Source organism: Aphelocoma coerulescens, chromosome 30, assembly GCF_041296385.1.
Source record: "Aphelocoma coerulescens isolate FSJ_1873_10779 chromosome 30, UR_Acoe_1.0, whole genome shotgun sequence".
NCBI classification, from domain to species: domain Eukaryota; kingdom Metazoa; phylum Chordata; class Aves; order Passeriformes; family Corvidae; genus Aphelocoma; species Aphelocoma coerulescens.
Genome location: NC_091043.1, coordinates 893769 through 908289, shown reverse-complemented (window position 1 = coordinate 908289; position 14521 = coordinate 893769). Strand labels below are relative to the sequence as shown.

The 14521-nt window shown below is 50.4% G+C and overlaps 1 protein-coding gene across 5 annotated transcripts in view; it reads right to left on the bottom strand.

Moving 5' to 3' along the window:
* Positions 1–14521, bottom strand: part of BRD4 (bromodomain containing 4) — a 68021-nt gene that overhangs the window by 34380 nt on the left and 19120 nt on the right. For all 5 annotated transcript variants that reach the window (XM_068997843.1, XM_068997842.1, XM_068997847.1 and 2 more), the window contains exons 8-12: positions 10245–10604; positions 8588–8716; positions 4401–4610; positions 1899–2098; positions 480–778 (exon numbers count right to left, since the gene is read on the bottom strand). In XM_068997843.1, the coding sequence (XP_068853944.1) occupies positions 480–778; positions 1899–2098; positions 4401–4610; positions 8588–8716; positions 10245–10604 (1198 nt within the window). The remainder of the gene's footprint in view (positions 1–479; positions 779–1898; positions 2099–4400; positions 4611–8587; positions 8717–10244; positions 10605–14521) is intronic.

The window sequence follows — 14521 nt, the reverse complement described above, 5'->3', positions numbered from 1 at the left end:
AATAATTTAATAATTTAATGACAAATAATTTAATAATTTAATAACAAATAATTTAATAATTTAATGACCAATAATTTAAGAATGTAGTGACAAATAATCTAATAATTTAATGACAAATAATTTAATAATTTAATGACAAGTAATTTAATAATTTAATGACCAATAATTTAATAATTTAATGACAAAAACCTTAATAGTTTAATGACAAAATTTAATAATTTAATGATTTAATGGCAAACTCAATAATTTGGGTTCAGATTCAACCATTAAAACGCACTGATTTCCAAGCTGGCGATTTCAGATGAAAACCTGGAATTCCTCCAAATCCAACAGGAACGGCACCGGCCGAGCTCGGCACCGGCCGCCATCTTGGATCCCAAAAAATCCCATCAAAGCCTCTCCTAAAACCCCCAACCCTCGGGACCAAAAATCCCCGGGCGAGGCGGCGGGAAGGGCCCGGCTGGGCCGCGGGGACGTACCTGGGGGTTTCCTCTTCTTGCGCAGGCAGGAGGTGACGTAGCGCTCGAGCTCGCGCAGCGTCGACGGCTTCAGCGTCTCGAAGTCGATCTCGATCTCGTCGGGGTTGGAGTTCTTGAGCGACGGCTCCCGGGACTGGATGATGTGCACGACCCTGCCCAGCTTTTCGCCCGGCAGTTTGTTGATGTCCAGGCTCAGCTGCCGCTTCTCCTCGTAGGACATGGGCTTGCACTTCTCCTCCTCCTCCGACTCGTAGGCGGGCGCGGCTTTGCTGGGCTTCACCGCCGCCGGCTCCTTCTTGCTGCTCGCAGGAACGTAGAACGGAGTTTTAGGCTTAAACCCGGCTTAAACCTGGCTTAAACCCAGCCCTAACCCACAGGAGCAGCAAGGCTTCACCACTGCCAGCTCCTTCTTGCTGCTCGCAGGAACATAGAATGGAGTTTTAGGCTTAAACCCGGCTTAAACCCAGCCCTAACCCACAGGAGCAGCAAGGCTTCACCACTACCAGCTCCTTCTCGCTGCTCACAGGACCGCAGAACGGAGTTTTAGGCTTAAACCCGGCTTAAACCCAGCCTAAACCTGGCTTAAACCTGGCCTAAACCCAGCCCTAACCCACAGGAGCAGCAAGGTTTCACCACTGCCAGCTCCTTCTCGCTGCTCACAGGACCGCAGAACGGAGTTTTAGGCTTAAACCTGGCCCTGACCCACAGGAGCTGGAGGGCTTCACCGCCACGGGCTCCTTCTTGCTGCTCACAGGACCACGGAAGGGCATTTTAGGCTTAAACCCAGCTTAAACCCAGCCTAAACCTGGCCCTAACCCACAGGAGCAGGAGGGCTTCACCGCCGCCGGCTCCTTCTTGCTGCTCACACAACCACAAAATGGCATTTTAGGCCTAAACCCGGCCCAAACCCAGTTTAAACCCAGCCTAAACCACCACATTTTGAGAGGGTTTAGCTTTTATCCTAAAAATGAGAGGCTCTGTTGGTTGTGGCTTTGGGGTGAAGCTCAAGTATGAGCTGGGGCGGAAAACCGAGCTTAAAATGTGTAGACGTCCAAAGTTCAACTCCATGTAGTCTTAACTGAGCTCAAGGTGGTCTTGGACACCCCAAACTGAGCTCAATTTGCTCCTGGACACCCAAACCTGAGCTCAACCTATTCAGAAACTCAAACCTGAGCTTAATTTATTCTCGGACACCCCAAACTGAGCTTAATTAGCTCACGGACACCAAACCCGAGCTGCACCCGCCCAGCCCAGCGGCCCCAGTTTAGCCCCAAAAGCTGAGCCGACCTCAGGGCTGGACTCAACCCCACCCCCCCCTGCTGGGCCAGGGGGTCACTCGTTAAGGGCCCGGGGTTAATTCCGTTAATTAGCAGAGGAGGAATCCCCAGGTTCTCCCGGGGCATTCTGGGAAGGGCCCACCTGGAGGCGCTGCTGTTGCTGTTGCTCTTCTTGGCCTTCTTGGGCGGCGGCTCCTTGGCTTTGCTCTTCTTGGCGTCCTCCAGCTCCTCCTTCTTTTTGTGCTTCTCCTTCTTCTTCTCCTTCTTGTCCTTCTCCTTCTTCTTTGGTTTGTTCTGCTGGGGCTGGGACAGCGCCGCCAGCTGCTCGTGCACGGCCTTGAGCTGCGGGGAACGGGCAGTGGTGGGACGCGGGAGGTTGGAGAAGTTCTGCAGGGCCACCAGAGCCGACCTCGGACCGACCCACGCGTGGTCACCCAGAGCAGTGTCCATGGACACCTCCAGGATCATCAGATCTGACCCATGATTGACCCCATGGGTCACCCAGAGCAGTGACCATGGACACCTCCAGGATCATCAAATCCAACCCATGACTGACCCCCATGTGGTCACCCAGAGCAGTGACCATGGACACCTCCAGGATCACAAGATCTGACCTTGGACCAACCCCCACGTGGTCACCCAGAGCAGTGACCATGGACACCTCCAGGATCATCAGATCCAACCTCAGACTGACCCCACGTGATCAATGAATGTCACCTCCAATCGTTCCATGGACACCTCCAAGGTCACCAAATCTGACCTCGGACTGACCCCATGGGTCACCCAGAGCAGTGACCATGGACACCTCCAGGATCATCAAATCCAACCCATGACTGACCCCCATGCGGTGACCCAGAGCAGTGACCGTGGACACCTCCAGGATCATCAGATCTGACCCATAACTGACCCACACGTGGTCACCCAGAGCAGTGACCGTGGACACCTCCAGGATCATCAGATCTGACCCATGATTGACCCCCATGTAGTCACCCAGAGCTGTGACCATGGACACCTCCAGGATCATCAGATCCAACCTCAGACTGACCCCACGTGGTCACCCAGAGCAGTGTCCATGGACACCTCTCCAGGATCACAAGATCTGACCTTGGACCAACCCACACGTGGTCACCCAGAGCAGTGACCATGGACACCTCCAGGATCATCAGATCCAACCTCAGACTGACCCCACGTGATCAATGAATGTCACCTCCAATCGTTCCATGGACACCTCCAAGGTCACCAAATCTGACCTCGGACTGACCCCACGTGGTCACCCAGAGCAGTGACCGTGGACACCTCCAGGATCATCAGATCCAACCTCAGACTGACCCCACGTGGTCACCCAGAGCCGTGTCCATGGACACCTCCAGGATCATCAGATCTGACCAATGACTGACCCCACCCAATCACCCAGAGCAGTGTCCATGGACACCTCTCCAGGATCACAAGATCTGACCTTGGACCGATCCCACGTGGTCACCCAGAGCCGTGTCCATGGACACCTCCAGGATCACAAGATCTGACCTTGGACCGACCCCCATGTGGTCACCCACAACAGTATCCAGTCACTCCTTGGTCACCTCCAAGGCCATCCAATCCAACCTCCCACCACGTTCCAGCAGAAGGATCCTCCTGGAAAGCTCCCGTTCCTTTGAGCTCTGCTCGAAACCCAACGACTTCGGCTCAACCCAACAACGTTGGGTCAACCAACCCAACCCAAGGATTTTGAGTCCACCCAAGCCAACTTTTGGATCAACAAAGCCAACGATTTTAGGTCAACCAACCCAACAACTTTGGATCAACCCAACACTCTCAGGCCAACAAACCCAAAGATTTTGGGTCAACAAACCCAATGACTTTGAGTTAAAAGCCACCAACTTTAGGCCAACAAACCCAAGGATTTCAGGTAAAACCCCAGAATCTGGGGACAACAAACCAAAGGATTTCAGGTCAACCAACCCAACAATTTTGGTTAAAAGCCCCAGAACTTGGGGTCAACAAATTGAAGGATTTTAGGTCAAGCAACCCAACGATGTTGGGTAAAAACGCAGAACTTGGGGCCAACAAACCCAACAATTTCAGGTCAACCAACCCAATGGTCTTGGGTAAAAACCCCAGAACTTGGGGTCAACGAACCCAAGGATTTCAGGTCAACCAACCCAATGATTTTGGGAAAAACCCCAGAACTTGGGACCAAAAAACCCAACAATTTCAGGTCAACCAACCCAACAATTTTGGGTAAAACCCCAAAACTTGGGGTCGACAAATTGAAGGATTTCAGGTCAACCAACCCAGTGATTTCAGGTAAAACCTCAGAACTTGGGGTCAGCAAATTTAATGATTTCAGGTCAAGCAACCAGAAGATTTTGGGTAAAACCCCAGAACTTGGGGTCACCAAATTTAACGATTTCAGGTCAAGCAACCAAAAGATTTTGGGTAAAAACCCCAGAACTTGGGACCAACAAACTGAAGGATTTCAGGTCAACCAACCCAACGATTTTGGTTAAAAGCCCCAGAACTTGGGGTCAACCAACCCAGCGATTTCGGTGCCTCTGGAGCCGACGGCCGTGGGAAATCCACGCCTTCGAGCCGTGCCCCCGAGGCCACCGACGCCCGCTGGAAGGAGCCCGGGCCGAGCCCGTACCTGCTCCTGGAGCTCGGCCAAGCGCTGCGCCCGCTCCTCCTCGGAGTCGTCGGAGGAGCTGTCGCTGTCGGAGGAGCTGTCGCTGCTGCTGTCGCTGGACGAGGGCGGGGCCACCTTGGTGGGGGGCGGGACCACCACGGGGGACGAGGCGGGAATCACCGGCTCCTCCGGCTCGTCCGGCATCTTGGCGAAGCGCATCTCGAACACGTCCTGGAACGACAGCGACGGGCGCGGAGTGACGCCGGGTTCAGCACCGAGGGGAGCTCCGGATGGGGGAGTCCCTACGGACCTGGGGGTTCTACACAAGGGGTCAACACATGGACACGGGGAGGGAGGGGGGATGATCCTGAAATCGTGGAATTCCTTGGAATTCTGTCTGCGAGGTGGGGCGGGGGGGAAAATGGAGAGGATTTCCTCAATTTCTCCTTTAAAAGCTGCGTCTTTCAGGTTCTTGAGATCTTCTTGGCTCCCCTCTGGTCGATGTGATGATCTTAGAGGTTCCACCGTGGGTTCCCACTGGAGATCCCAACCCTCTCCAGAGTGATTCGGGGGGGAAAAAATTACAGGATTTACTCAGTTTCTCGTTTAAAAACTGCGTTTTCCAGCTGAGTAATTCTGGATCTTCTTGGATCATCTTTGGTTGACTCCGTGATTTCAAAGCTCTTTCCCAACCCTTAATTCCAGCACTGCTTCCCAATGGAGAGAGCTCAACCATCTCCAGAGCGAACTGGGGGCAAAACGGAGCGGATTCGCTCATTTCAGAGCGGCGTTTTCCATGTTCGGAGTTCCTCTGGATCTTCCTGGATCATCTTTGGTCGACTCCATGGAGCTGGAGATCTTTTCCAGCCTTAATTCCACTGTGGATTCCCAGCCCCCTCTGCTCTTCATCCATTTCAGGGGGTTTCCCTCATTTTGAAGAATTTTTTCCTCCTTTTTGAAGGATTTTCCTTTCTTTTTAAAGGATTTCCCCACGTTTCCGAAGGATTTCCCCTCATTTCGAAGGATTTCCCCTCCTTTCTGAAGGATTTTCACTCAATTTTGAACGATTTTTGCTCCATTTTGAAGGATTTTCCCTCATTCTTAAAGGATTTCCCCTCCTTTTTGAAGCAGTTTTCCTCCATTCTGAAGGCTTTTCCCTCCTTTTTGAAGGCTTTTCCCTCCCTTTCCCCTCCCTTTTGGAGGTTTTCACTCCATTTCGAGCATTTATGACCCAATTCCTGTTTCCCACGAGCCAGAAATTCCCATCCCCCATTGCCACCAGCCGGAAGAACTCCACCAGCACCAGAATTCTCCTTCTGAGATCCTCCAGCGTCCAAAATCCGGCATTCCGGGCTGGTTTTGGACCAAGATTTATTCTCCATGGATTTGGGAGAAGCCGGATCACGAAATGTGGGAAGGATCCCAGAAAATCCACGCGGGAACAGCAGGAAAATAAAACCCCACGGAATCACACGGGAGCTAATTCATGTATTTCTAATCCTGGATTCAAAACCTCTTCCAAAAACCGGAATTCCCCGGAAAACCAAAAAAATGGGATCTTCTGGTGCTGAAAAAGCAGGGGAATGAGGGGTTCCCGAGGCTGGGCTTTCCCAGGACTCCGGCTGTCGTTTTTTGGGATTACAACGCTCAAAATTCACCTTTTTTTCCATCTTCATCCCAAAAATTCAAGCTTCCCGAGCAGTTGAGCTTTCCAGGAATGCGATCCCAACCTGGAATCCTGGGTTTGGTCACCCGGAGACGTCGCTCGCTGAGGATTTTCCCCCAAAAACGAGGTGAAAAACGTGAAAAATGGCAATTTTCCACAGAAACGTTCAGCCCAGGAGAGGAAAAATCGAGACTGCAGCTTGGATTTTGCCTTTTCCTCCTGCTGGGGGTCAGAAAATTCCCTGGAATTTCACCCAAAAAGGTTTTTTTGCCGCATCCAAACACACTGGAGAGCGGGAATCGCATTTTCCAGGAGTCTCCTCCTCCTAAATTCCAGGAAAAGAACCACTAAAAAGACCCTGGATTCCCTGAAATTCACCCCAAAACTCACATTCCCCCAGCATTCCTCAGCTCCCGTTAAACCTGAGCTCGATTTTCATGGAAATATCCCGGAAAATCCACGATTTCCTCAAATTTCCTGCGTTTGCTGCTGCTCTTCCCTGGCTTTTCCCTCCCAGCTCCACATCTGGATGGATCAGCAGAACTGGAGCCCTTTCCTGATTTTTCCAGTCCCAAAACTCCACAAATTCCTTCAAATCCCATTCCCGCTTTTCTTTCTCCCCGTTGTTCCTCGAGTCAGCCTTGGAATTCTTCCCTTAATTGACGTTTTCCCCAAATTTCAGCCGTTTTCCTCCTAATTTCGAGGGATTTTCTTCTCATTCCACATCTCTGGAATTGGGGCTTTTCCTTCCTCCCATCCCCTCCACGGCCGAAGGATTTTTCCACACAGATTTTCCACCTTTCACGTGGATTTGGGATCGAGTTATTAAAAAAAGAAATTAAAAGTCCCATTAATTTCTTAGGAGAACGAGGACCACAATCCTCCCGAGGCCAAAAAAAACCCGGGAAAAATCAGGATTTAAGGGAATAAACGCCTGGAATGACGAATGTGGGGAGCGCTGGAGGTGCTTTTAAGGAATTTTTGGGTTAAAAACCGCAATATTGGAGTATTTGGAGCTCAGCTTTTCCCAGATCCGTGGGATTTTCCTTACTTTAACCAGGCAAATTCCCAAAAAAGCTGGAATCCAGGTGTTTTTACGGAGTTTCGATGCCAAGGCCTTCACTGGCGCCGCGGGAGCTTCGTTAGGAGCCGATTAACGAATTCCAAACCCTTGGGAATGAGGAAAAGATGGGAGAACTGCCGGGAAAAGCGCCGGAGGAGGGACCTAAAGCTCAGCAGGGCCTCTCCGGGTTCCTCTCGAGGCTTTTTGGGGACAAAAGGGACATTTTGGAGCCGCGCTCGTCCTTCCGACTCCTGCCTCCAAAACTGGGAGGGACGGGGAAAAGAGAAATACTAAATAAAGCCCGGCTTAAAGGGAGGGGAAAAGGAGGGAACAGAGCTGGGATGGGAAAAAAGGGAATATGAAATAAAGCTGAGCCTAAAGGAGAAAACTGGGAGAAAACTGAGAGGAAATGGAGAGAAATTTAAAGGGGAAATTGAGGGGAATTTTAGCTGGAACAGGAAAAAGAAAAATACTAAATAAAATCGAGCTTAAAGGAGGAAATTAGGAAGAAACTTAGGCAAAATTGAGAGAAAATTGAGGAAAAACTGAGGGAAAATTGAGAGGAAATTTGAGGGAAATTAAGAGGAAACTGAGGGAAAATCTGAGGGAAAATCTGAGGGAAAATCTGAGGGAAAATCTGAGGGAAAATCTGAGGGAAAATCTGAGGGAAAAAGTGAGAGAAAACTGAGGGAAAACTGAGGGAAAACTGAGGGAAAACTGAGGGAAAACGGGAGGGAAAACGGGAGGGAAAACGGGAGGGAAAACGGGAGGGAAAAAGGGAGGGAAAAAGGGAGGGAAAAAGGGAGGGAAAAAGGGAGGGGAAATCTGAGGGAAATTTCAGAGGAAATTTGAGAGGAAATTTGAGAGGAAATCTGAGGGAAATTTGAGGGAAATTTGAGGGAAATCTGAGGGAAATTTGAGAGGAAATCTGAGGGAAATTTGAGGGAAATTTGAGGGAAATCTGAGGGAAATTTGAGAGGAAATCTGAGGGAAATCTGAGGGAAATTTGAGGGAAATCTGAGAGGAAATCTGAGGGAAATCTGAGAGGAAATCTGAGGGAAATTTGAGGGAAATCTGAGAGGAATCTGAGAGGAATCTGAGAGGAAATCTGAGAGGAATCTCAGAGGAAATCTCAGAGGAAATCTCAGAGGAAATCTGAGCGGAAATCTGAGAGGAAATTGAGAAAAACCTGAGGGAAAATTGAGAAGAAATTGGGAAGAAAAAGGAGAGAAAATTGAGCTGGGATAGGAAGAAGAGAAATCTGAAATAAAGCTGAGTTTAGAGGAGGAAACTGGGCCGAAACCGAGCCGATTCCTTCCGCTTCCACGACAAAAAAAAGCCAATTTTCACCTTTTTTTTTTTTTTTTTGCCAAGTCAGCGTTTTTTGGGGGGGCGTTATTCCAAGACTTTTTTCCGAAGGGAAAACGCTCCTGGAAAAGGGGGGGAAGTTTCTTTCCCCCAGGGATCCGGAATCCTCACCTGGAGCTTCCTGGCCATGGCCACGACCTCGTGGTCGGCGGGGTTGTACTTGTAGCAGTTGGAGAACATCAACCGCACGTCGGCCGCGAATTCCTGAGCGTCCCGGTATTCCCGGTTCTCCAGCTTGGACTGAAAGGGAGCAAAAAACCCCAAAATTCAGGGCTGGAAAAGTGGGAATTTTGGGTAAAAGAATGCCTGATTTTGGTCCAAAAGAAAATCTGTTCTTTGATGAAAAAAACCCCCTCGTTTTGGTGCAAAAAATGGACGGTTTTTGGTCAAAAGAACGCGAAGTTCTGGTGAGAAAAGCAACTTGTTTTGGACAACCAGAAGGGCTGAGTTTGCTCCCAAAAATCACTACTTTTGCCCAAAAACCTCCTTTATTTTGGTCCAAAAGAGTGACTTGGTCAAAAAAACCCTTGTTTTGGTCCAAAAGAACGACTATTTTTGGTCCAAAAAATGATTACTTTGGGCCAAAAACCTCCTTCTTTGGGTCCAAAAGAGTCACCAAACACCCCAAAACCCAAAAACACCACTGAAAGGCACTGAAATCCTGGGATTTTCCCCCAAAAACCCTTACTCTGAAACTTCCTATTAAAAACCCCCAATTTTAGAGTTCCCAGGACCTATCCCGGAAGGATTTTGGGGCAATTTTCTTCCTAAACATCACGAACACGCAACCAAACATCCCAAGAACGCCACTGGAACGCGCCCAAATCCTAAATTTTTTCCCTAAAACCCTGGTTTTTATCCCCAAATCCCATTTTTTCCCCCGAACCCCCATTTTTCTCCCCCCAAACTCCCATTTCTCCCCCCAACTCCTGTTTCTCCCCCAAACCCCCCTTTTTCCATCCAAACTCCTGTTTCCCCCCCCCAAACCCCCATTTTTTCCCCCCAAACCCCCACTTCCACCCCCCAAACCTCCATTTTATCCCCCCAAACCCCCATTTCCCCCTGAAACCCCATTATCCCACCCCAAACCCCATTATCCCTCCTAAACCCCCATTTTCTCCCCCAAAATCATATTTTCTGCCCCCCAAACTCCCCTTTTCCCTTCAAACCTCCATTTCATCCCCCCCAAACCCCCATTTTTCCCCCCCAATCCTGTTTTATCCCCCCAAACCCCCATTTCCTCCCCCAAACCCCCATTATTCCCCCCCAAACCCCCATTTCCTCCCCCAAACCCCTTTTCTCCCCCCAAACCCCCATTTCCCTCCCCCAAACCCCCATTTTCCTCCCCAAATCCTGTTTTATCCCCCCCAAACCCCCATTTCCCTCCCTAAACCCCCGTTTCTCCCCCCAAACCCCCATTTCTCCCCCCCAAATCCTGTTTTATCCCCCCCAAACCCCCATTTCCCTCCCCCCAAACCCCCATTTCCCCCCCTAAACCCCCGTTTCTCCCCCCAAACCCCCATTTCTCCCCCCCAAATCCTGTTTTATCCCCCCCAAACCCCCATTTCCCTCCCCCCAAACCCCCATTTCCCCCCCTAAACCCCCATTTCTCCCCCCAAACCCCCATTTCTCCCCCCCAAATCCTGTTTTATCCCCCCCAAACCCCCATTTCCCCCCCCCCAAACCCCCATTTCCTCCCCCCAAACCCCCATTTTCCCCTCCCAAATCCTGTTTTATCCCCCCCAAACCCCCATTTCTCCCCCCTCACCTTGATGGTGCTCAGGTCCATGGGGTGCTTGATGATGTCGCAGTAGTCGTGCAGCCCCAGCGCCTCCACGTCCACGGGTTTGTAGAAGGGCCAGGCGTAGGCCGCGTGCTTCTTGGCGAACATCTCCTTGATGATGCCGCCGCAGTACTTGAGCTGCTCCGAGGCCTTGCTGCTCTTCTCCGCGGGGTGCTGCTGCGAGTCCGGGATCTCCTTCTTGGGGGGCTTCACGGGCCGGCTGCTCTCGCGGCGCGGGCCCAGCTTGGTGGCCTTGGGCTCGGCGGGCAGCGAGGAGGACTCGTGGATGGGGTCCATGGTGGTCGGGGTGGTGGTGTCTGCTTTCCTCTTCACCCCTTTTTTTGTCTGGAAAATCACCCAAAAAAAAGGCGGCGGGGTAAGCTCCGGAGTTGTCGCGTTCGGGGTCGTTCCCAGCCGGGTTCGTTGCCGGGAGCGCGGGCTCGGAATCGCCAAAGGGGGCCACTCCAGCTCGTGGCCAAACGCTACGAGAAGATGTCGGAAGCCCTTCCCTAAATATTCACTGGGACAAGGGGGATTGTTCCCGTTGGATCAGCCGAGCACGAGGCTCTGAGCGGCCTCAAGGATTTGGGATTTTCTTCCCGAGTGGTAAAAACTCAGGGAAGGTGGGAAGAGGATCAGTGGGATGGGGGTTCCATGGGAAACTGGGTCCAGTAGGAGGTGCCCATGGAGCTCCCAACCCAGCCCAACCCAGCCCAAGGCACCCCACGATCCCCTGAACCCCTCCCGGCTCTCCAAGAGGTCGCTGTTGGCTCCTTGGGTTTCCCAAACTGGGAATTTTGGGACCAACCCAACCCCACGGCCGAGCTCAAGGCTCTGAGCGGCCTCAAGGATTTGGGATTTTCCTCCCGGGCTGTAAAGGATCAATGGGATGGGGTTTCCATGGAAATTGGATCCAGTGGGAGCTCCCAACCCAGCCCAAGGCACCCCACGATCCCCTGAACCCCTCCCGGCTCTCCAAGACGTTGCTGTTTGGGTTTTCCAAACTGGGAATTTTGGGACCAACCCAACCCCACGGCCGAGCTCAAGGCTCTGAGCGGCCTCAAGGATTTGGGATTTTCCTCCTGAGTTGTAAAGGATCAATAGGATGGGGTTTCCATGGAAATGGGGACCAGTGGGAGCTCCCAGCCCAACCCAAGGCACCCCACGATCCCCTGAACCCCTCTCTGCTCTCCAGGACGTCGCTCCTTGGGTTTCCCAAACTGGGAATTTTTGGATCATCCAACCCCACGGCCGAGCTCAAGGCTCTGAGCGGCCTCAAGGATTTGGGATTTTCCTCCTGAGCTGTAAAGGATCAGTGGGATGGGGTTTCCATGGAAATGGGGACCAGTGGGAGCTCCCAGCCCAACCCAAGGCACCCCACGATCCCCTGAACCCCTCCCGGCTCCCCAAGAGGTCGCTGTTGGCTCCTTGGGATTCCCAAACTGGGAATTTTGGGACCAACCCAACCCCACGGCCGAGCTCAAGGCTCTGAGCGGCCTCAAGGATTTGGGATTTTCCTCCTGAGCTGTAAAGGATCAATGGGATGGGGTTTCCATGGGAAACTGGGTCCAGTGGGAGCTCCCAGCCCAACCCAGCCCAACCCAACCCAAGGCACCCCACGATCCCCTGAACCCCTCTCGGCTCTCCAGGACGTCGCTCCTTGGGTTTCCCAAACTGGGAATTTTGGAACCAACCCAACCCCACGGCCGAGCTCAAGGCTCTGAGCGGCCTCAAGGATTTGGGATTTTCCTCCTGAGCTGTAAAGGATCAATGGGATGGGGTTTCCATGGAAATGGGGACCAGTGGGAGCTCCCAGCCCAACCCAAGGCACCCCACGATCCCCTGAACCCCCTCTCTGCTCTCCAGGACGTCGCTCCTTGGGTTTCCCAAACTGGGAATTTTTGGATCATCCAACCCCACGGCCAAGCTCAAGGCTCTGAGCGACCTCAAGGATTTGGGATTTTCTTCCCGAGCTGTAAAAACTCAGGAAAGGTTGGAAGAGGATCAGTGGGATGGGGGTTCCATGGGAAATTGGATCCAGTGGGAGCTCCCAACCCAGCCCAAGGCACCCCACGATCCCCTGAACCCCTCTCTGCTCTCCAGGACGTCGCTCCTTGGGTTTCCCAAACTGGGAATTTTGGGACCAACCCAACCCCACGGCCGAGCTCAAGGCTCTGAGCGGCCTCAAGGATTTGGGATTTTCCTCCTGAGCTGTAAAGGATCAATGGGATGGGGTTTCCATGGGAAATTGGATCCAGTGGGAGCTCCCAACCCAACCCAAGGCACCCCACAATCCCCTGAACCCCTCCCTGCTCTCCAGGACGTTGCTGTTTGGGTTTTCCAAACTGGGAATTTTGGAACCAACCCAACCCCACGGCCGAGCTCAAGGCTCTGAGCGGCCTCAAGGATTTGGGATTTTCCTCCTGAGTTGTAAAGGATCAATGGGATGGGGTTTCCATGGAAATGGGGACCAGTGGGAGCTCCCAGCCCAACCCAAGGCACCCCACGATCCCCTGAACCCCTCTCTGCTCTCCAGGACGTCGCTGTTTGGGTTTTCCAAACTGGGAATTTTGGGACCAACCCAACCCCACGGCCGAGCTCAAGGCTCTGAGCGGCCTCAAGGATTTGGGATTTTCCTCCTGAGCTGTAAAGGATCAATGGGATGGGGGTTCCATGGGAAACTGGGTCCAGTGGGAGCTCCCAGCCCAACCCAGCCCAACCCAGCCCAAGGCACCCCACGATCCCCTGAACCCCTCTCTGCTCTCCAGGACGTCGCTCCTTGGGTTTCCCAAACTGGGAATTTTGGGACCAACCCGTGGCCTCCCAACCCAACCCCACGGCCGAGCTCAAGGCTCTGAGGAGCCTCCAAAAATTGGGATTTTCTTCCTGAGCTGTAAAGGATCAATGGGATGGGGTTTCCATGGGAAATTGGATCCAGTGGGAGCTCCCAACCCAGCCCAAGGCACCCCACGATCCCCTGAACCCCTCTCTGCTCTCCAGGACGTCGCTCCTTGGGTTTCCCAAACTGGGAATTTTTGGATCATCCAACCCCACGGCCGAGCTCAAGGCCCTGAGCGGCCTCAAGGATTTGGGATTTTCCTCCTGAGCTGTAAAGGATCAGTGGGATGGGGTTTCCATGGAAATGGGGACCAATGGGAGCTCCCCAAACCGGGAATTTTGGGACCAACCCGTGGCCTCCCAACCCCACGGCCGAGCCAAGAGTGAGCACGTGACCACTCCAATGGCCTGGAGTTAGGAGTAATGAACAGGAAAATAACAAAAATTATTAATAAATAATAGCAACTAATAATAAATAACTGATAACTGTAGTAATAACAAAAATAATTAATAAGTAATAATAAATTATAAAAAATAACCTGATAACCATAAAAAAAATTAAAATAATAAATTATCACAAATAACCTGATAACCATAATAATTAAAATAGTAAATAATAAAAAATAAACTGATAACCATAATAAGTAATGACAAACAATAAGCCCAGAACCATAATATTAATAAAAAAATAAAAAATAAAAATAAATAAGCTGATAACCCTAAAAATTATAAAAATAATAACTAATACCAAATAATAATAACCTCATAACAACAATAACTAAAATTGTAAATAATAGTAAATAATAAATAATTTGATAACTATAATGATAATACTATCATTAGCAAAAACAGCAATAAATACAACAATAAAAAATAAATCCTAATATCTGATCAGGCTAATTAATTAAGGCTAATAACGCCTTAAGAATAAAAACAACAAGAAAAAAAAGAATAAAACTAATAAAATCAATAATAAGTATGCAATAACAGCAATTACTGATTAATAAAAGTAAATAATACCAAAAAACACTAAATAGTAACAAATAATAGCATTAAATACAATATTAACAATAATGATAAGTAAAAAATTCTAAAAAAAATTAGTAAACAGTAATAAAACTAATAGTACTAAATTGTAATACCCAATTGGGCTAATTAATTAAAGCTAATAAAGCCTTAATAAGAATAAGACTAACAGCAACAAAACCCCCCAGAATAACAGGATTGATAAGAAAAGATAAAGATAAACCCAGCCCTAAACCCAGACTAAGAACAAACGGTAATTAACGACGCTAACGACACTGACCCCCACCACCCGGGCTCGTTAACGAGGCGCGCTAACGAGGCGCAGAGGCAGCGCTGCTCACCTTGACGGGCTGTGCGGGTATAAACGGTAATTAACAACGCTAATGACACTGAACCCA